The sequence below is a fragment of the Lutra lutra genome, chromosome 6 (genome assembly GCF_902655055.1).
Source record: "Lutra lutra chromosome 6, mLutLut1.2, whole genome shotgun sequence".
Taxonomy (NCBI): Eukaryota; Metazoa; Chordata; class Mammalia; order Carnivora; family Mustelidae; genus Lutra; species Lutra lutra.
Window position 1 is genome coordinate 96,970,860 of NC_062283.1, and position 21,532 is coordinate 96,992,391.

A 21,532-nucleotide genomic window follows, 5' to 3' on the forward strand; every position below is an offset into this window, starting at 1 on the left:
TTCCAGATATTTCTCCCTACCCCCATCCTAACTATTTTATCTGTCTGCACCTTCTTTTAGGCATACCCTGGAGTTCTTCAATCTATCCACATCCTTAGTTCACATTTTCTATCTATGCAAACATTTTATTTTGTTTTATTTTTTAAGCTTTTATTTGAATTCCATTTAGTTAACATACAGTGTAATATTCATTTCAGGTGTACAGTATAGTGATTCCACACTTCCATAGAGCACCCCTTGCTCTTCACAACAAGTGCCTTCCTTGTGCCCTGTCACCTATATCACCCATCTCTCCACCCATCTACCTCCCCTCTGGTAACCATCACTTTGCTCTCTATAGTTAACAGTCTGTTTCAAACACTTGATTTTAAAAATTCTACCTTTTAAATCCCTAGTCCTCTCCTTTCTTTGGCTTTATTTAGTCTGTTCTTTCAACAGCTGATGTTGTCATTGCTGCAATTTTCCAATCAATATGTCTTCGTTCATATTGATCTCGTTTTTTGTTTGCTTATTATCCTGTGCTTGTTGCAAAGCAGAACTTTCCCTCCTTTATCTTTTCAGTGATTCTAAACATTTAAATATCTCTTAAATTTGCTACATTATTCTCTTTTCTTGGGTGTGATTTCTTTTTTTTTAAATTTATTTACTGACTGTCCTTTGTAATTTTTAAATTTCTTTTTTTCCTTTTTAGTGTTAGTTTTTCAGTTCACATTTTGTAGGTATTTTAAACTCATGTATACTGTTCTTTGCCATGTGGTTGGGATGGTTTTCCAGAATAAGTCACTCCCTACCCATTGCGACATCCAGTTGTGATACACTACTGAAAATGATAGGGCAGTTGTTACAATATTGAAATATTTCCTTATCAGTTGACAAATAGCCGCTTTTTTGAGGTTTCCAAAGAATATCTCTCTCCTTTTGGACTCTGACCTCTCTGAAAACCTCATGACCTATTCATAATTTAGTTACTAATTGATTAAGGGACCAGTAGAGGGTCTCTAGCACACTGTTCTAGCATACACACAATAAAAAAATTTTCTGATTAGAGGTGCATTTTTGTATTAGCCTGCTCCCACCCAAGTCTTAGCATTGGGAGGTTGAAGTCTTTTCTCCCATGTGGGAAGTGCTATCCCTGATACTACCCGCCCATTCCCATTTTTTTTTTTCTATAACCAACCTATTTCCTCATAGAATCATAGGAAAGTGGCACATTGCCTGTTATGCCATAAACTATAGGAAGAGTTATACCAGCCCAAGTTCAAAGTTAGAAGCTCATGAGTAGCTCTAGCCACATGATCATTCATGAATCCTATTTCTGATCTCTTGACACTTACAGGGTAAACTTTGCTTCTTTTCCAAAATGGACTTAGAGATTTTTAAGCTTGGACTACCACTGCTCGAATCTAATTCCAGTACCTACTTGTAGATTGCACTATCTCAACTCCCTATGCACCCCTATAGGTTCTTTCTAATTAGTGCATTGACTTCTTTTTTAAACTGAGATATAATTTACATATAATATTGTATTAGCTCAGGTGTACCACATAATGATTTGATATTTGTAGATACTGAGAAATGATCACCACAGTTAAGTCTGGTTAACATCTATCACCACACATAGTTAACAAATTTTTTTTCTTCTGAGAATTTTTAAGATCTACTCTCTTACCAACTTTCAAATATGCAATACAATATTATTAACTATAGTCATCATGCTGTACATTACATTCTGCATGACTTAGTTATTTTATAATTGTAAGTTTATACATCTTGACACCTGCACCCATTTTGCCCATCTCCTTCCTGCCTCTGCAAACACTCATTCACATTTTTCAATGTCTTTTAATCATGATCGGTTCATTTCAGTCACAAATATATATATGGAATTAATAGATATATTAATTCCATATATATAAGATATATATATGTATTTTATATATAATCATCTTAACAACTCTAAACCTATTGCTTATTTAATATATCATTTTTATGTCAGACTATTCTGTCCAATTTGACCTGCTGTTATAAATTTGCTTCCTTTCTGCTGTTGCTTTTCTTTTCCCCAGGAGCATCTTTATATTTTATGTATCTACTCTAGAAATCAGCCCATTGTCTGGCTCTATGGAATTTTTTTCTCCCTTCAAGCATCAGTTTTCTTTAAAATATCGTTTGGCATTTTGAATGTACAGGCTTGATGTTATAAACATTCCTCATTGACATTAAGTTTTTTAAAAATAATAAATTTCCATAAATATGCTTTGTCTACAGATTTCTAGCCTCTCCTAAAAGTGTGGGTGAGACTTCCTCTATCTCAATAGCATATTTAGACTCACTGTGTAGAAGGGAGTATTTGGTCATATATTCTGAGGGTATGTTTATCTTTCAAATCTCTTATACAGCTTGTAATTTTAATGGATTGCTAGTACTTGGGTATGTTGCTATGCAAATAAAATAACTCTGGGTACCCCTGATACTTTAGCGTGTCAGGTGTGATTTCTCTGCACCTATGAGTTTTCCTAGAATTTGGCACTATTTATCTCCCAGTATTACCAGTTCACACATCTTCAAAAGTCCTGAGCTACTTCTGCATTTAAAGATTAGCTTGTTCTCAGAATTGATGAGACCAGGAATACTGTGCTTTGAGTGTCTGAGGGTCTCAGCTATCCCATAGCAGCAGGTACATTCTGGCAATGAGTGTCAAAGGCACACTGTGCTGACTGTTTCAAAAGTAACATATTTGAATCAAATCTACTGTATATTTGACATTGGGCCATATTTTACTATTGTTTATATTGTGCGTGTAACACTATACGTGAGCTATTGAGCTGGTATGAAATGCCTCAAATAAGAGTATTTTTAAAGTGATCTTCAACACAGATAGAATCAAATTTGATATGTTTACAAGAGAAGTTGGCCAATTAGTGATAAAGCTTAATAGTTTAGGGGAGCTCCGAAGCCAGAACAATTATTTACCCTTGACAGAAAGAAGAGGAGAGCAAAACATAATCTTAGCATAACCTTTATTTTTTTAAGAAATTAGATCCTCCCCTTACAAAAACAGCTTTTAAGGAGACTGAGCTTCCTGAATGAGTTAAATTTTATCATGATTTTGTTGGCTACATAGTCATGGATTTCTTTTTATCGCTACAGTTGTACCAAACTTGAATAAAGTAGAGGTACTCTTAGTTTACTATTTTATGCCTTTGTTTTCCTATTAATATTTTGAAAAATTTCCCTTTCTTCCTGAAAACTATTCTAATCATCTTTCTGTCACCTTTTCTTAGATACTTCTTAGAAATACTCCTTTACAATGGATATATTCTTAGACTTTCTTTTCCAGCAAGATAGTGGATTAAGACAAAAAACAAAAAAACAAAAACAAAAACCTAATACTTACAAATGCCTACCTAAAGAAATAAAAAATATTCAGAATCCAGAAATGAGGAGGGAACTGAAAGTCAGGATGTTTTAACTCTAAGCTGAGACTATAGCTTCTCTGGGGAAGGCTTAGCAGTCTTACGAAAGTAGACTCTTTTGTTTTAACATATATAGGACAAATGAAGAAAGGGAGTGCTCCAACCTTGGATAAAGGCAAGACTTTCCAAAAGTTTAATTCTTTTTAAAAAGGTGAATAAGAAAAATCTGCCTTTTAATCTTAGATTATAAGACAGTTAGCTTTTCTATGCTTAGTGTCTGGCTGGAAATTAAAAAAAATCTTCCTTGAGAAATAGAAATCTTGGGATTGAGACTTATGTAGGTTTGAGATCTGATTTTAAAGTACTTATGGGTTCCTGGATGCCTTCTTTATTTGGGATTTCTGAAAGAAGAAAATTCCATATTAACATTGAAAAAGCATTCTTTCAATACAGGATTGCCTTGGGGGAAGGGGATTAGAGAAAAAGAACACCCTGATAAGGATGGGCTCATAATAGAAGTGTCCTAAAACATGAGAATATACCAAAAAAAAACAAACAAAAAAACCCCAAAAAACAAGAAACAAACAAAAACTGACAAAAATCACAAGAAAAAAGAATCAAATGTCAAAGACTTAAGATAGCAAAAAGTAATGTATAAGTATATTACCATGTGTAACGATATAATGATTTATAATGCTAAAAGTCATAAAAGAAGAAATCCAAACCCTAAAAAAATAATTATACCGTTTATATTTGTCAATGTTAACAATCAATGCTAGCTACAATATCAAAGAAGCAAGTAGGAAGTAATCAATGTTAGCTACAATACCAGATAAACCCCAGATCACACAGCAAAGGGTATTTCTCATTTATATTAGAGTTTGATTGGGAGTTTAGGAGTGGCCTTGCATGTGCTAAATAAGGATTTTTGGCTCTTTCCATCTTGTGGCGTTACTGATGAGGGAACAGAAGGCAAGCTGAGGACAAAGCAGAATCTGACACCCCACAACACCCCCCAAGCCCCAGATGGTATCTGTGACACTTCTCATGCACTCTTGGCTCCCTAAAGCTATAGAAAGGAAAAACAAATAGTTAACTTATGGAGATCACAATCCTGCAAGTCTCCCTCAGTTTACAAATGTCTTAGCAATCTATAAGAACAAAGCACTTCCATCAATAACCTAGCTTTGAAGGAAGAAGGAAATGTAGATACAGTTAAACGTTCTTATAACCTGCAGCCCATTGACAGATACTTGAAGCAGGCAGAGTGTAATGTTCCTCCAGGAAGCTTCCAACTATCCTAACATCGATGCCTTGCTAGAGGGGGGAAAACAACTTTAACTTGACAATGGCAAGGCCTCAGGTATCCTGTGAGTCTTCTTTAACATATGAAAATTCTTTTGAAACCCCCATGTTCCCTACCTCCCCCAACTCCCAAGTATATAAGCAGCCACACCTCACAAACCAGGTGCAACAGCTCTTTCTGCCCACAGGTCCTGTTCCAGTGCTTTCATAAAACCACCATTTTGCACCTAAGATGTCTCAAGAATTCTTTCTTGGTCATCAGCTCCAGACCTCACCCCACTGAACCTCACCTGTATTCCAAAACCCCACCAATTACCATTTCCCAAGATCTTCTCTGAAGGATTGAGCATGTGGACAAGTATGTCATAGGATGTTTTATGAGCCTGGAGGTAGGATACAACATATCTCCCCATACATGCTATTGTCTAAAACACCACCACAAAGTATCAGCCAAACTGCAAAGGACTGGGAAATATAAGAAATGAGGAACAGGACTGGTGAGCCATCTGATCAACCTTTACCTATTCATAAAACCTTGAAACAGTCCTAATTAGAAATGATAGAAGTAGTATGTCAAGACATTCATTCTTTTATTTCATGTAAATAGATGGCAGATAAGGAGACAGATTTCTTATGTTATCCAGGCACTGTTTCAATTGCTGGAGATAGAAGGAGTGAACAAAAAACCCATGGATCCTACCCCCGTGAAACTTACAAAGCCTACCTGTGGAAATACACAAGCACCAAAGGATTAGTGAGAGAACAATCAAGTGCTATAAAAATGAAGCAATATGAAAGGAGGCAGAGGGGTTGCTATTCTAGATAGGATGTTCGAGAAAGTCCCTCCCACCCCCTGCCCCAGAAGGTGAAATTTGAGAGAGACCTTTCACTTTCTTGTTGCTAAATTCAACATTTATTTGTTCATATTTCATTCTGTTGATCTATTAGCAGCATTTGGATCTGCTGTGCATTCTCTTACTTAAAAAAATGTTTTGGGGCGCCTGAGTGGCTCAGTGGATTAAGCCGCTGCCTTCAACTCAGGTCATGATCTCAGTGTCCTGGGATTGAGCCCCGCATTGGGCTCTCTGCTCAGCAGGGAGCCTGCTTCCCCTTCTCTCTCTGCTTGACTCTCTGCCTACTTGTGATCTCTCTCTCTGTCAAATAAATAAGTAAATAAAATCTTTAAAAAACAAAACGTTTTACTTGACTTTTAAGGCATAACCCTCTACTGTTTTATTTCTGTTTCTGTTTCTTAATGCTGCTATAATAAAATACCACAAACTTAGTGGCTTAAACAGTACAAAACTATTATTGTGCAATTCTCGAGGTCTGAAGTCCAAAATGGGTCTCACTGAGCTAACGTGAAGGTACCAGCAGGGCTGCCTTCCTCTCTAGAGGCTCTCAGAGAGAATCCATTTCCTTGCCTTTTTCAGCTTCAAGAAGCTGTTCACTGTCTTCGGCATGTGGCCTCCTCCTTCTGTCTTCAGAACCAACAGTTTTGCATTTTTCTATTCATTCTTCCGGAATAAAATCTCCCTCTGACGACTTCTGTCTCCTTCCACTTTTGAGAACACATGTGACTGCACTGAACCCATGCAGATACCAGGATAACCTCCCATCTCAAATACTTAAAGTTGTCTACAAACCCTCTCTTGCCAGGAAAGGTAACCTATCCCCGAGTTCAGAAATTTGGGTGTGGACATGGGTGGGGGAGGAGCGAGAGGTGGGGGAGGGGGAGGATGAATTATTCTGTCCCCCACACTCACAGACTGCTTTTCTCAGTTTTCTTCCTATTCTTTCTGACTTTTCACATGGAGTATCAGAGCAGGTATACAGCTGTACTGATAGTCAGAATACTGAAATATTTTAATATTGATTGTGGAATAACCTTAACAATAACATTACCAATAACCCTGAGCCCTAGACTTATTTCTGTCTCCTGCTTGCCCTGAGCCTCTGACCCACCCTGAAGACCTCATACTCCTGACCCCGGGATTCAAAGTAAATAATGTCTAACATAACGAGGCTTTAAGGATTGGTCAATTGCTCACCAGTTGTTAGGTGTCTTGAATAGCTTTAAGTCTTAATAGCCTGAAGTCTTAAGACTTCAGATATCATCTAAATGCTGATGACTCCACTTTTCACTTTTAGACTGATTCTTCCTCCCAAAGCCTTAGAATCCTATGTCTAACTAACTATTCACCATCACCACAAACCTGTGATAAACACAGCTCATTTAGAAGTGAAACGCTGCTTTACTCCTTACCTCCGTTTTGCCCAAACCCATAGTCTTCTGTCTGGCAGGAAACATCAGTTCAATCTATGGGCTTTCTCTTAAAAACAGGGGGGCCTCTCTCTTCTGCCTCACTGTCAGCAACCTGGTCCAAATCACCCTCTGCTCTCACCTGTTACTTCGGCGCCATCTAAATTCTCTCTCTTGTTCCCTTTGCCCTTTTCTCAACATAGCAGCAGGCATGAATGATTATAAACTTCCCTGCTCAAAACTCTCCTTTGGCTTCCTTTCTCACCTAGGGAAATCAATGTCCTTCCTTTGGCTTACATCATCTTTATAATCTCTGCATCTCCTGTTCCCTCTCTGAAATTACCTCCTTTTCCTTTCCTTCAGCCCCACTGATCTCTTTATCCTTCAGATAAGCCAGGATGTGCTCCGCATCTGGAAGCCTCTGCCTTGCTACTTGTACTTGCCATTTCCGGTCTCCAGAACAGCCTTCCCCAGATGCACACAGTGTGATCCTTCATGTTCTTTCCCCATTGAGTGAACTATTACCCTATGATGGAGTGCTTTCCTTAACCACTATATTAAAATTGTGTACCTTAACTCTTCAGTTCCCCCTTCCTATTTTATAATTCCCCCTAATTTTTCACTTTCTAATGCACTCTATATTTTAGTTAATTTATGCTGTGATTTTATGTTTCTACCCACTAGAATATGAACTCTATAAGGGTAGAGATTTTTGTCTGGTTTGTTCAATGCCTATCCAAGGGTCTAGAGCAGGGTTGTAGTCAATCACAATTAAAACTTGAAAAATTAAATGAGACACGTATTTTAGACTTTAAAGGTTACAATAATAAAGAAAAGGTGAAAGTCAAGGTTTAGAGATATAAAATTGCAACATAATAATAATGAGTGTATAAAACAAGTCCAACTTCTCTGTAGATAATTAGTGAAAATATATCACAAACTTTAAATATGCATGTATTTGGGTACTTTACGTTCTCTTATTAAAATCTATCCTAAGAAAAGAATTAATAAGGAATGCAAAGATTTGGGAATAAGGAAAGCCTCTAACAGCTTGTTTATAATGGTGAAAAAAGGGGTGCGTTGGTGGCTCAGTTAGTTAAGAGCATGCCTTTCACTCAGATTATGATCCCGGGGTCCTGGGATCGAGCCCCGTGTTGGACTTACTGCTCAGGTGGAGAGCCTACTTCTCCCTGTCCCTCTGCCTCTCCTCTTGCTTGTGCTTTCTCTCCCTCTCTCTCTGTGTGAAATAAATAAATAAAATGTTTAAAAAATATATAATAGTGAAAAAAATTTTAAATCAAAACCTTCAAGTTTTTAAATACAGAAACTTAGACAAAAGGAAGTATATTTATACAACGGAACAGTATGCAATCATAAAATTTGTATTTAGATAAATTCTCATCGACATAGGAACTATTTATAATATACTGATAAATGGAAATAAACAGTTTATAAAGAGAATGTGCTGAATGATGCTATTTTTGAAGAAGAAATGTATATCTTTGGACAGTTGTTAACAATGTAGGTTTATAGAATGGAGTGGGAATGTCTTTCCTACTTACCTAACCTTTAAAAAATTTTATTTTAAAATAATGATCACATAGCACACTTATACTGGGAAAAATCAAAATTATATTTGTAATGATCTTCAGAAAGCCATTAATATTATATGTGCAAAGGATTTTAAGTGTGAATTATATATAAATATTTCCCTTCATGGCATTTTATGTGTTTATGATGAATGTCCTGCATTAGCAAGTAGGGCCTAAGGCTCAGAATTTGTTTACAGAATAATCTCTTCAGGTATTTTAGTTTTTTTGAACCCTAACCTGTGGAAGCTGTCTGGCTACAGGGAACAACGATCGAAAAATGTCTTTAACATGACTGCTGACAAGACCATTAAAGTTATACCATGCAATGAACCCAATATTTTACCTAAGAGATTTGACTTAAAACTAACCCACCTCCCTGCTCTGTTTCTAGTCAGTACTACGTGGGCAGTAATGTGCAACCTAGTTCCACTGAGCAGAAGAAGGGGAAATTCCCAATCTGGCCAGAATGGAGTGAGGCTGACATCAATGCAGAGAAGTGGGACGCAGGCAAAGGTGGAAAAGAAAAGGACAAAACGGGAAAAAGCCCTCTATTTGTAAGTCCGCTTGAATGTGACTAGAGCTCATTTTAGTCCTAATTTTATAGTAGCACAAGATTTGTTAACATGGACCAGTGCTCTTTCTTCTCCAGAGGCTCCCTTCAAGAGAGAAATTCTGTCTTTGTCCACCTGTCTCCCTCCATCCTGCCTGTCTTTCCAAGCCTTAGACCTGGGCTTTTCTAATTCCATTTGCGTAAGAGAAAGGAAAGAGATGATCAGAGGGTCATAATGAAATAAAGGGGAATTGATAGAACAAGTCAGATAGTAGATTTTGGACAGGGTTGGGAAAAAGGCATTTAGAGTAGTTTAGAAAATGAAAGCCCCACCAGACCTGTGAACTGTTACCTGGTGATGATAGGAGATTTTTTTTTTTTTAAGTTGTTACTGTGAGATAAGGGTTGAATCTCTTAATATCTCCCGCCTGAAGATATTTGGGGAAGGATCTCAGGTATTCTTTGTTTCTCTATGGCCATTGAAACATGATGTGTCCCTGGGATTGGAGCTGAGAACAGTGTGCCTATATTTTCCAAGTATATTATCTTTGGTTCTTTTGCCTTTTAAAAAATGTTTACTCTATTTCTAAAGACTTCTTTTTGAGGGTATGAGTCTGGGTTGCGTTTTAAATATGACCCTTTGGGGCATCTGGGTGGCTCAGTTGGTGAAGTGTCTTCCTTCGGCTCAGGTCATAATCCCTGGGTCCTCCCATGAAGCCCAGCATCAGGCATCCTGCTCACTGCTCAGCGGGGAGACTGCTTTTCCTTCTGTCTGCTGCTCCCCCTGCTAGTGCACCTGCTCTCTCTCTCAAATAAATAAAGAAAATCTTTTAAAAAAATTAAAAAAAAATATATGAGCCATTTATTTGGTGCAACAATTCATTTAACCAAAATGTTTATGAAACACAATGCAGTTTCAAAACACAAACAAAATTGCCAGAATGACCATGATGAACTCTGGGGTGTTTATTTGCATCGAGAACTCTGGAATGGTTCTTATTAGCAATTATATTTAGTTCACAAAATGCAGAAGTATAAACTGCATAATTCATTACAGTAATTTGTTTATAAAAGATTACAAATGTAACTAATTGCTGGTTCTGTTAGTACCTGAACAATTTCAGATTAGGAACGTATGAGGGAATACATTCTTTTCACCATACCTAGGGTGACTGTGGAACTTTTAGACGGACAGGGCTTTTGAACTTTGTGGGTTCAAATGACAATGGTCATAGTCTACATATTTTTAACAGAAATTTACAACTAATAGGGGTTGAGTGTGAATGTACATCAGAAAGATAGACTGTGCAAATCCTCAGGTAAGCACTGAGCTCTAGAAAAGACCTAAAGACAAGCCATTATAGAGTGTGAAGGATAACAGGGTGAAGAGCAGCTGTGCCTGAAAACTGAAATAGGAAATAAGATATAAACTGTAACATGTTAGGGCCCTTAAAGTGCAAGTAAGCCTTTACCAGGTGACTATGAAGAAATCCTGCAGATCTCTGGGAGGTTAGGCATCAAATTCTGGAACTTACCAATGTTATTGAAACAGGGGCACATCTGTTGGAAGAACATTTATTGGAGGAAAACCATTGAGACTGGAAAAGTAACATGTGTGCTGGATACTTGATGGGGGGCATTTCATTTGGGGGCAACATATAGGAATGTTGCTAACTGAACATCAGACTCCAACCTTGATTCTGTGATACTCGGACCATGTATAAAACTGCATGATTAGGGCAGCACCAGCCCTCCTCCTGTGGTGAATTGGGACTATTCCAATGGTGTGTGACACTTCAGAACCTGAGCCAACATTCCATTCTGCCTCTGCCATCTTCACAAGGCGGAAGAGTATCAGGTCAAACCCTGGTTCTTACAACAGCCCAGATACCATATGGGATACAATCTTGCTTCCCACTCCCAGTTCTGTTCTACAACCTCAACATTCATGGCTGTGAAGTGACAGTCCCTCACGGGAGTGAGTGGTGGACACCCCAAGCATGTCACATTTGCAACATCCACAGCTTACCAGAGTCAATTACCTTAAGCAATCTGACTATACAAGTATCCTTGGAATTTTATAGAAAGTCTCTTCTTTAGATGTGAGGCTAGTGATCAGGAAATCAGCATCAGATAAACTAACCCTTCCCTGTAATTCCAGAGTCAAGTCTCAATTCTTCAGCTAAGTGACAGCAACAAAAAGACATGGTGGGTGAACCAAAGTGAGATATATATAATGAAGCATTGTAAGGTGCATATAAGAAATACAGCTAAGGCAAAATGACATAGAAAGATTATCATTTACCACTAACTTAACATGGAGAAAAGGGAATCCTACCAGATTATGATATGGTAAACTCCCATTTACCTTTTTTTTTTTTTCCTCTCCTTAAAAACATTTAATAATTCAAGGCATGACAATGAAAGGCCAAACAGAAAGTAGTAGCCGGGGTTTATGCCAGTTTTTCTGGGCTGGAGAGAGAGAGGATATTGACTGGGGCTGCGAAATCAGCCAAACTAGAACCCAAATCCCAGAGGTAAGTACAGACCACAATCGGAATATTTCCCATATAATTTTATTTCAAGACATTTAACCAAATCCTAAGCTATATGTGTGAAGATTTTGCTGCTGAGCAAATGAGTAAAAAACAACAGTTTGGAAGTTAAATAACAGAAACTATTTCATGATGCTATGGCAAGAGATTGGAATTTAGGGTATACCAAGGTGAAGGAACTCAGACACTCCAGCTTTTCAGTGAGTACCCAAACATGGCTATAGCATTCTGTGTTGAGTAAGGGTAAACCAAACCTACACCAGCCCAGTCAAACCCTGAGACCCAGTGTTGATGGGGTCAAGTTCATTTTGTACTTTGCCTGCCAGAAAGGATGAAATCCTCCTCTCTGGAGGAAGGTGTCATTATTTAGGACCCATATACATTTTTATATGCAACATTTATCGTACAACCCAAATTTATCACACATGAAAAGAATTAGGACAAAGTGGCTGAAAAACAAGAGGAAAATTAAATAATAGAAATAGATCCATGAGTGACTCTGATTTTGGATTGTCAGATAAGGGACTTTAAAATAACTGAATTATTTGTAAGGGAGGAAAACAAAACAACATGAGGCAAACCCAGAAGTCTAGTGTGTCTCTTGGAAATGTCAGTCTATTGTTCAGGGACTCATTCTTGGATCATTTTGACTAGATATTGGGATTGCCTTTATCTTCATTCAAAATATTTCAGAATCTTAAATATGCTCCAGATACACATAGACACTTTGTGAAAAAGCTCAGACAGGGCCCTCAAATATAACAATTTCTCAGGTCACACTAGCATTTGGATAAAAATGTGATTACCATAAAAATCACAAAATAGTATTTTCTTCCCCCTGTCACTATTAACTCAGGTGAAATTTAGTACTCCTTATTTTTCAATACAGATAGTTTATATTCCTACAGCATTGTTTTTGTACTCCCAGCACTTCTCATTTTCTGTAAGGCTCACTGCCACAACTTAACTATTTTAGGATCTGTGAGAACTTTTACACAGTAGCTACTTGAAATCTAATTTACTATATTCTAGCATTCGAGAGTAGATATTTGGATATCATTCTTCTTCCAGAGCTCACTAACTGACTCATTCTAAGGACTCAAAAATTAATAAATTAATTGCATTCCTGGGCATTTACCTCCGAGAAATGGAAACTTATGTTCATATAAAAAGCTGTAAGCTATATACAAAAATTTATAGCAGCTTTATAAGTAAGAGCCCCAAATTAGAAATGGCCCAAATGTCCTCCAATGGACAGATGGTAAACAAACAAACAAATATCCATATCATGAAATATTGCTCAGCAATAAACAAAACAAACTGCAAATTGATACTTGCAACAGCTTGAATGAATTGAATATCCCAGGAATTAGGCGGAGAAGGAAAAAAGCCAATCCAGAATGTTACATGCTATATGATTCCATTCATATAACATTATTTTTTTTTGAAGATTTATTATTTGTTTATTTGAGAGAGAGTGCATGCATGTGAGATCAGAGAAAGGGGCAGAGGGAGGAGGAGTGAGAATCTCAAGCAGATTCCCTGCTGAGCACAGAGCCCAAAGCAGAGCTTGATCTCACGACCCCAAGATCATGACCAGAGCCGAAACCAAGAGTCAGACGCTTAACCAACTGAGTCACCCAGATGCCCCTCATATAACATTATTGAAATGACAAAAAGAGACCAGATTAATGATTGCCAGGTGGTAGGGATTAAACAGGTGGCAAGGGGGTGGGAGGGTGGGCATGGCCATAAAAGGGCCTAGGAAGGATCCTTATGCTCCTGGAACTGTGGTATACCATGACCGTCAACGTCAGTATCCTGGTTGTGACATTGCACTCTGGTTTTGGAAGATTTCCCACTGGAGAAACCGAGTAGAGAGAATACAGGAACTCTATTATTTCACAGCATGAGTTGCGAATCTATAATTATCTCAAAATAACATGTTTAATTTTAAAAATTAACAAATGAAAGTCAGATCCAAGGTTCAAAAATTTCCCTGGCATACAATCATATTTATGATTTTTTAATTTTCTCAAGTAAAAACAAGAACAATCTTTTCAGTGCAAAATATGTCCATATCTGGCCCATCCAAATTGCTTTCCTACCATACCTACCTCACATTCCAAAGCAGCTCATGCTCATTTTGATTGCTTCCTCTGCAATAAAATGTTACTCAACAATTGAGGTTTTGTTCACTAAATACAGTATTATTAACTTCCATATTCACCAAATACTCCATGAGCTACTTCTGAGAGCAATTATACAAATTGCTCTATAAATGCATATTTATTGATTTAATCTATGAACTTACTGATTTTTATTAGGATTGAGTTGGTTCATATTTTTAGAATCATATGGAGACAAAAAACTCAATATATATTTTTTTATACAGCATTTTTTTGAAGACCCCGAAGGAAAGATTGAATTACCACCATCGCTGAAAATTTATTCCTGGAAACGTCCACAGGATTTTTTAATTAATCGGGTAAGAAACATTTTCACTATTGAACAAAATACATGTTAACTGTGGGCTATAATATCCTAGTTATGAAAATTCTCATTTTTAAAATAATGTAGGTAAATTTTTCCCATGGTATTTAGTAAGAAAAAGGAATTACTTTTTGACATTTAATAGAGATAAATGTGTATCAGCTTAGTTTAATATCACTTGTACGGGCAACCAAGAACATATTGAAATTTTGTGTAAAGTCTTGAGTTTTTTTCTTTTTTACATGATATCAAAGCTCAGACAAAAATTTAGCAGAACAATAACGACCTTCCTACATGAGATTGACTCTATTCTACTCTAAGCCAAATATGAAGTTGGAGGACACGATTTAAGTCAGAGAGAAGCTAAATTATGAACAAACTTAAGAGCCTGGATTCAAGATATCACAGTCAACATGGGCTATACAGCTGAGGAGGTTAATAAGCTCTGACCACTGAGGGAATGATCAGTTTTGTATATTTCTGAGAATCAGGTGTGGGTGGTTCAGGTCCTTGAGTAATGATGATACTGAGCAGATATAAAGGGTCTGAAGATGGATTGTCTCAAGGACAGGTGTAGGGAATAGAGACCTCTAGAGACGTCCACCTTAATATTTGCTGCCTTTTACACACCATCGGTTTCTATCTTCTATCGATTGGCAGGTAGCTATTAAGTGGCCCACCTCGAATTTTAGTTATTCAATATTTAATCTATGATTAATTTTAATGTAGGTTGTTACTTGGCGAAGAGTGTGGCCATTTTAGAAGTGCAATTAGCCAAAACAGAATTTAAAACATACGTTTTTGTATAAAATATTTTATATAATATATATCGAACTTACTATGATCATAAGTTATACACTAAGAGTCAACTCAGGCCTTTAAGGTAGTTTGGGTTAATTTCTCTCAGACATAAAGAAATATTTTATTGAGTTTTCAAGATGCTCGTTATACATGTGATTGAGAGTAGTTGATGACATTAGTTTCCATGAAAATCTTTTATTAATCAAAACCATATGTATGTTAATTTGATATGTTGTCGCAGCTGGCACAACAGATCGACCGGCAATGTGAGGATAAGAGGATGGTGAAAAGAAATTAAGAGACGAAGAGATGGGGGCAGGAGGAGCACTGAGGAGGATGTCCAACAGTGCTAAATTTATTCAAAGCACTAAGGCCATATATATAGTGATAATAGGAGAAGCAATACACCTGTGTCTATTTAAACAACCATGAATTCCTCCTGATGCCAAATGGCTGATGCCAGTACAAATACAGCAAACCTGAAAATAATTTATGGGCTGTACTAGGGCAGCAAGGACCAGCAACGAACTTTTGACCCCAACCGAATTGTTCTCATTTGTTTAGCAAGCGTGTGGGAAGTCACGTAGGTGAGCGCACAACACATAGCACAGACCCTTTCTCAGTGCTACTCAACTTTTTCCATCCTAAACCTTTTGTTAGGTTATTCGGACTTTAAAGGAGGCACAAGTCAGGGCCTGGTTTGGTCCTCATCTCAAGCCTTACTGTGGCCTCCCACAATATGTTAAGTATATAACCTTGATATGAATTGTAACAAATTTTTAAAAACTGTTATAAATCATATGTTCCCTTATTATGTTTATTCCTTAGTGATCTAAACATACAAAAGCATCTTTAGATATATACCAATTAAATAATGACCACCATATGATTTTTTTAAAGATAGGAGGATTTGAAAATTGGCAAGATTTTAAAAAGCTGTCATACCTAGTATGTTTTATCAAAGGGATGAAGATATTTTTCCTGCTAGCATGTGTTAACTAAGCTTCAGGTTTAACTTGAAAGGTTAATTTAAATTTTAAATCATTTTTTAAACTCTCAGACTGTGTGTGTATGCATGCTGAGACCATCTGCATATATTATATCTTATAACATTTCATTTGTATATGAAAATACTGTGTTTGATAGGCATTACATTATGAAGTGAATGGCACCCATAGCTCTAAAAGGGTTATCTTATGGAATAATGAGCTTCACTTATTTTTTTTTTCTTTTAATTCCTCTGGTTGTAAGAAATGAGATCAGGTTTGACTTGTTTATATTGCATGAAACTATATTTCATTCAGCTACATTTCCTTTATTTTTCCTAATGAGGAATATCTCTTTTTACATATATTTTTAATTTCAGGCTCCAGTAGTTGTGAGAAATGAAATCCTGTTTGATTTGTTTTCAGCAAATGAACATTTACTCTGCAGTGAGGTATGTAAGGAAGTTTTAACTGAAGCCTGTTTTCAGGCTTCATTCTCCAGACCTGCTTAAAACAATTCCCAGACTGTCAATTTCAGTTTTCCCTTGCTCACCTCTAAGTTTTGGTGTAACTCAGTATTTTATACACCAGACATTCAAAGAGGTAGAGAAGCCTCTTCAGTTAAGTTTAATGAGCAGATGGTGGGAAATGTTAGCATTAGCTTTGCTGTGCCCCTACTCTCCTGCCCCATAAACCCACAGTAGCTGGGATCTCATGATCTGGGCTTTCTCCTCTTAGTCCAAGTGCCTAGCGATGGACATGAAGTTGCTTGGAACTTGCTTAACGTAGTGCTCAAGGGCAGGGCGTCCTAATGTTGTTTGACTTGCTAATACAGGGAAAATCTCACCTAAACACCTCCATTTCTTCACCCTGGGTTTTCTCCATCAGAAGCAGACTCTGTTCCACTTCCCTACGGCAGTTATGGTCAGAAGCAGGTCTTTTTATTTAAAATTATTTTCTCCCAGAAAAAAATTCTGGGCCAGTGAGAATTAATAGTCATTATTGATTCAAACACTTTGCCTTTCTTATCTTAAATATCTTTATTTTAAAAGATTTTTATTTATTTATTTGACAGAGAAAGATCACAAGTAGGCAGAGAGGTAGGCAGAAAGAGAAAGAGAGAGAGAGGGAAGCAGGCTCCCTGCTGAGCAGAGAGCCCTATGTGGGACTCCATCCGAGAACCTTGAGATCATGACCTGAGCCGAGGGCAGCGCTTAACCCACTGAGCCACCCAGGAACCCATCTTATCTTAAATATCTTGACCAAGATTAAAGTCAAAACATTTCTTTCTTCAACCAGGTTGTACTGAGTAGTATAATGTTATCTCTAAAGTGTTTTATATTTTATATTTTAGCCTAAAATATGCTTATTTTATAATCCAAAGCATGCATAGACTTCAGCTTTTCATTTTTAAAAGAAGTATAAAATATTCTAGCAAAATTCCCAGGTATACATACAGGAAGATACTTGATTTACCTTTCATTTTCAACTAATTTAAACTTGAAGAAACGTCCTAGATAATGTAAATTAAGGAAAACATGAATCTTATAAGGTTAGTCTCAAGTATTTAATCTTCTTATAAACCAGGCAGTTAAATGCAAGACGATTATTTCAGAAAATCCCATGCTACTAGGGTAATGTCTTTACTTAACAACCACTGTGACCCAGAGATTTTTTTATACATTGTTTCTATTCCCTATAAAATGCTGAAAAATAGATAGCATAATCTGCATTTTACAGACAGCATTACATAAATTGTAATTTAAAGATGGTGAAATGACGTTCCCCAGAGCAGAAGTATCTGAAGGAAGATTCAAATCCTGGTCTGTTTCCACTGCAAAGCTCAACTCCCCACTGCGCCTTGTTACCCATTGAAAACTCTGCAAGTGGGAATTTTGTTCAGAGCCCTTCTGCCCCTGCAGATTGGCATATGAAATATGAGACTTAGAGGATATTTAAATGTGTGTGCAATTTTCTTTCTCATATCTCATTCCTTGTCTAGCTGACCCTATTGACATAGAAGAGATCATTTTCTTTGCAAACTTCTCAACGTTTACAGAGGGGTAGCTTAATCGTTTATAAAAAGTTAATCCCAAAATAATATCACCGCTCTCAGGAGCATTCATTCTCTGTCTCTCTCTCTCTCTCTGTCTCTCTCTCTGTGTCACACACACACACACACACACACACACACACACACACACACAGTTGAAATGAAGGTCAATGTCAAAAGGAGGTCAAAGTCAAACCACTAGTAGTTTACTCTGGAAGACAGCTCTTAGCTGAGTGTGTTTAATATTAAGTCTTTTTAGCGTGTATTGTGACTATATTTCCTGACAACAAAGGCAAGAGCCATGATGTTATTCTGTAGATCAGAAATCAAAATGTGAAGCACATTACAAGTAGAATTTAATATGAAAAAGTAGATTGGAAATAGGTTTTGACTGGTTTCCCACCTAAATTACAGTACCAACAATGGAAGAACAACTGATTAACATGAATGGCTTTTGTCTCTAGCTGATGAGATGGATTATCAGCGAAATCTATGCAGTGTGGAAGATATTCAATGGAGCTACTTTGAACAATTATTTTAAAGGGAATGCAGGGGAACCTCCTCCTCTCATCTGGAAGCCCTGGGAACACATCTATTCTCTGTGCAAGGCTGTGAAAGGTCACATGCCTTTATTCAATAACTATGGGAAGTATATCGTGAAACTTTATTGGATGGTAAGTTAGTTCACATTCATGTGCATTGAAATTCGTCTGTCCTTCATATTGAAATATATTTGTCTTACATGCTGTTACCTAGGCTATTACAAGATACAGGACATCAATTGTGCAGACACTGGGAAGATAGATCCTATGTGTATAATTTGGGGTCAATAACAAACATCGTTGTTTGTCCTGAGACCCCAATCCCACATGGTTTTTATACTTCAGTTGCTTGGACCATGGAAGGGTGGTCCTCTGCTATCTCTGTCCTGTCAGGCAGGTAGCCTGGGTGGACAGGTGGATGCATGGGGCTCTCTTCCTTCCTCCTTTGTCTGTGATTGTGGATGGGGTCTTGAGCAGAGGGAGTGCTTGAGCCTGGTCCATTCTTTCTCTCCTGGTATTTGCTGCTCCTGAGGGGCCTGGTCCCACCCAGGCTTTGCCCTAAATTTGAGATTTGTACTCAAGTTAACAAATCTTGGCTTGACAAGACGTTTTTGCTTCTGCCTGAAAAGGAGCAAATGGGATAGTAGAAATAGAGAATTAAAAACCCTCTAGTTAATAAGGCAAAGTAGGCTCACACCACATTCAGCAAGACTAGATTATGAAACACCTTTGAGTTTTTGTTGGTGGCTTCTTTCTAAAGGCCCAGACTCACAGGCAGGGCCAACTACATGTTTTACAGAGCCCCTTGTTAAAATGAAAATTATTAAGAATGTCAATATGGTGATAGTAGTACTTAAAAAAAAGAGCATAGGGTCCTTCTAAGCGTGAGGTTCCTTGTGACTGTACAGGTTGTATACCCATGAAGCTGGTCCTAATCACTAAGGAAGAATGTTCTTGAACATTTGAGGATGTGGAGAAGTATGAATAGTTAATCATTCCATTCTGTATTTCTAAAGAACATGACTTTACCCAGGGAGCCTGGGCCAATCTTTCCTGGGATGGGGGATGCTGAAAGGCCAATGCTTAGGAATTAATAGGATCATTACAGCAGGATGGTAAGAGTAAAGAAGGTGGTATTAGCCTCGGATCTCTAAAATAAGATTCTTGGTGTTTTGATGTTTACTGCAAGAAAACAGACTTTGAAAGTCAAAACTTTGTGAGGAGAGAAAATGACTTCCTAAATGTCTTTGTCTTCCTTATTTACCAAGCAGAAGGCAGATTTGGTAGACAAGAGTTCAAAGTTTTAATGTGCACCAAGGAGTGAGAGTGAGGCTGTGGTGTTAAGAAGGTGGGTGCCCTGTGAATATGGATGAGGGATTACAGAGAGAAGGCAAACACAGAGGTAAAACGTCAGGGTATTTGCCTCCTTCCCCATTTTCCACACATTTGCTTACACTTGAGGAGCGAGTTCAAAATCATTAAGTATTACAAAGCAGCATCAGTAGAATATTAGACCAACCCTATTAGTTTCTCTTTCTCTGCTTCCTGACATCCTTCCTTCTTTGCAAATTTCCTTCTGGACAGAGGTCAACCTTTATTAACACTACATCTCATTTTACAAAGACATGGTGATTCATTTCTCTTTAATTGTACTGATTCCCCATAAGCCCAAATCCACTTGGATTCAGAATTAAAACAAAAATATTTACTCCAATTTGAAATTTCACTCCAAACCAATCATTGAAGCAGTCTAGAAAAGGTAGCCCTGGGGAAAGGAAGGGCCTGATGTCTAGTGGCTTCTTCTAGTTTCTCACTGGTCTCTCCTGAGGAATGGCTTGTGGGGCCTGCTGCTAAGCTGTTGAGCACTGAGATAGAACTTGTTCCATATGAATTATTTTTGTAGACAATTTGTTGACCTGAGCTGAAATCAGAGTTTGACATTGACCAATTGAGCCACCCAAGTGCCCCTTTTCTTATCCTTTTTAAATACCATATTGCTTTAGTTATCACAAATTTATTGTTCAATTAATTTTTTAGAACAAAATCCACCTAATATTCTTTTGCTTCAATATTTTCTTAACATATATATATATTTTTAAAGATTTTATTTATTTATTTGATAGAGAGAAATCACAAGTAGGCAGAGAGGCAGGCAGAGAGAGAGGAGGAAGCAGGCTCCCTGCTGAGCAGAAAGCCCAATGTGGGGCTTGAACCCAGGACCTGGGATCATGACCTGAGCCGAAGGCAGCGGCTTAACCCACTGAGCCACCCAGGCGCCCCAACATATATGCTTTTTGAATAAACATTTTTGTTGGTACTTATCTCTGAACACATTTATAATAATGTATCCTTTATTTCCTCTATAAAAGGGTTTAGTGTTTATCATCCTGCTCAACTTCTCTCTTGAACATTTTATTTTCGTCCATCTTTCATTCAGCTGGAATGTGCATTCCAGAATTTTATTCACTTAGAATATATATGCTGTATATTTTGGGTCATTTTAAATACTGAGGTCTATTTTCCTTTATATATGATTATTATATGAATGTAATTTGCTTACATATGGAATACTTGGATAATACCATTTTGTTTTAGAACACAACAGCCAGGGTCTGCATATCCTCTCGGTGTAGTGTTAAAAACACTCATTCTGAGGCCTTTAATCTATACCTTATCTGAAACCCTAATACCTTATCTCACCAGTCCCTGCTTCATTTTTTTCCAGAGCACTTGAGTATGGAGTACCCCATACCCCATCTTCCTAGTGAATTCATCAGTGTATGTAAAAATATACAAGAAGCTATAGCTTTTTATTACTAAAGTACAGAAGACACACAAGTTACATTAGTTTCAGGTATACAACATAACAATTCACTAAGTTTATACATTAGGCTATGCTCACCACAAGTGTAGCTACCATCTGTCCACCTTTAGCTGGCATACTGCCATTGACTGTATTCCCCATGCTGTATCTTT

The 21,532-nt window shown here is 37.4% G+C and overlaps 1 protein-coding gene across 1 annotated transcript in view; it reads left to right on the forward strand.

The window, feature by feature from the left end:
- ADGB (androglobin) overlaps positions 1-21,532 on the forward strand; it is a 169,507-nt gene that overhangs the window by 19,587 nt on the left and 128,388 nt on the right. Inside the window, exons 3-6 of the mRNA XM_047735160.1 lie at positions 8,968-9,130; positions 14,077-14,169; positions 16,342-16,413; positions 18,479-18,688. Of these exons, the coding sequence (XP_047591116.1) occupies positions 8,968-9,130; positions 14,077-14,169; positions 16,342-16,413; positions 18,479-18,688 (538 nt within the window). The remainder of the gene's footprint in view (positions 1-8,967; positions 9,131-14,076; positions 14,170-16,341; positions 16,414-18,478; positions 18,689-21,532) is intronic.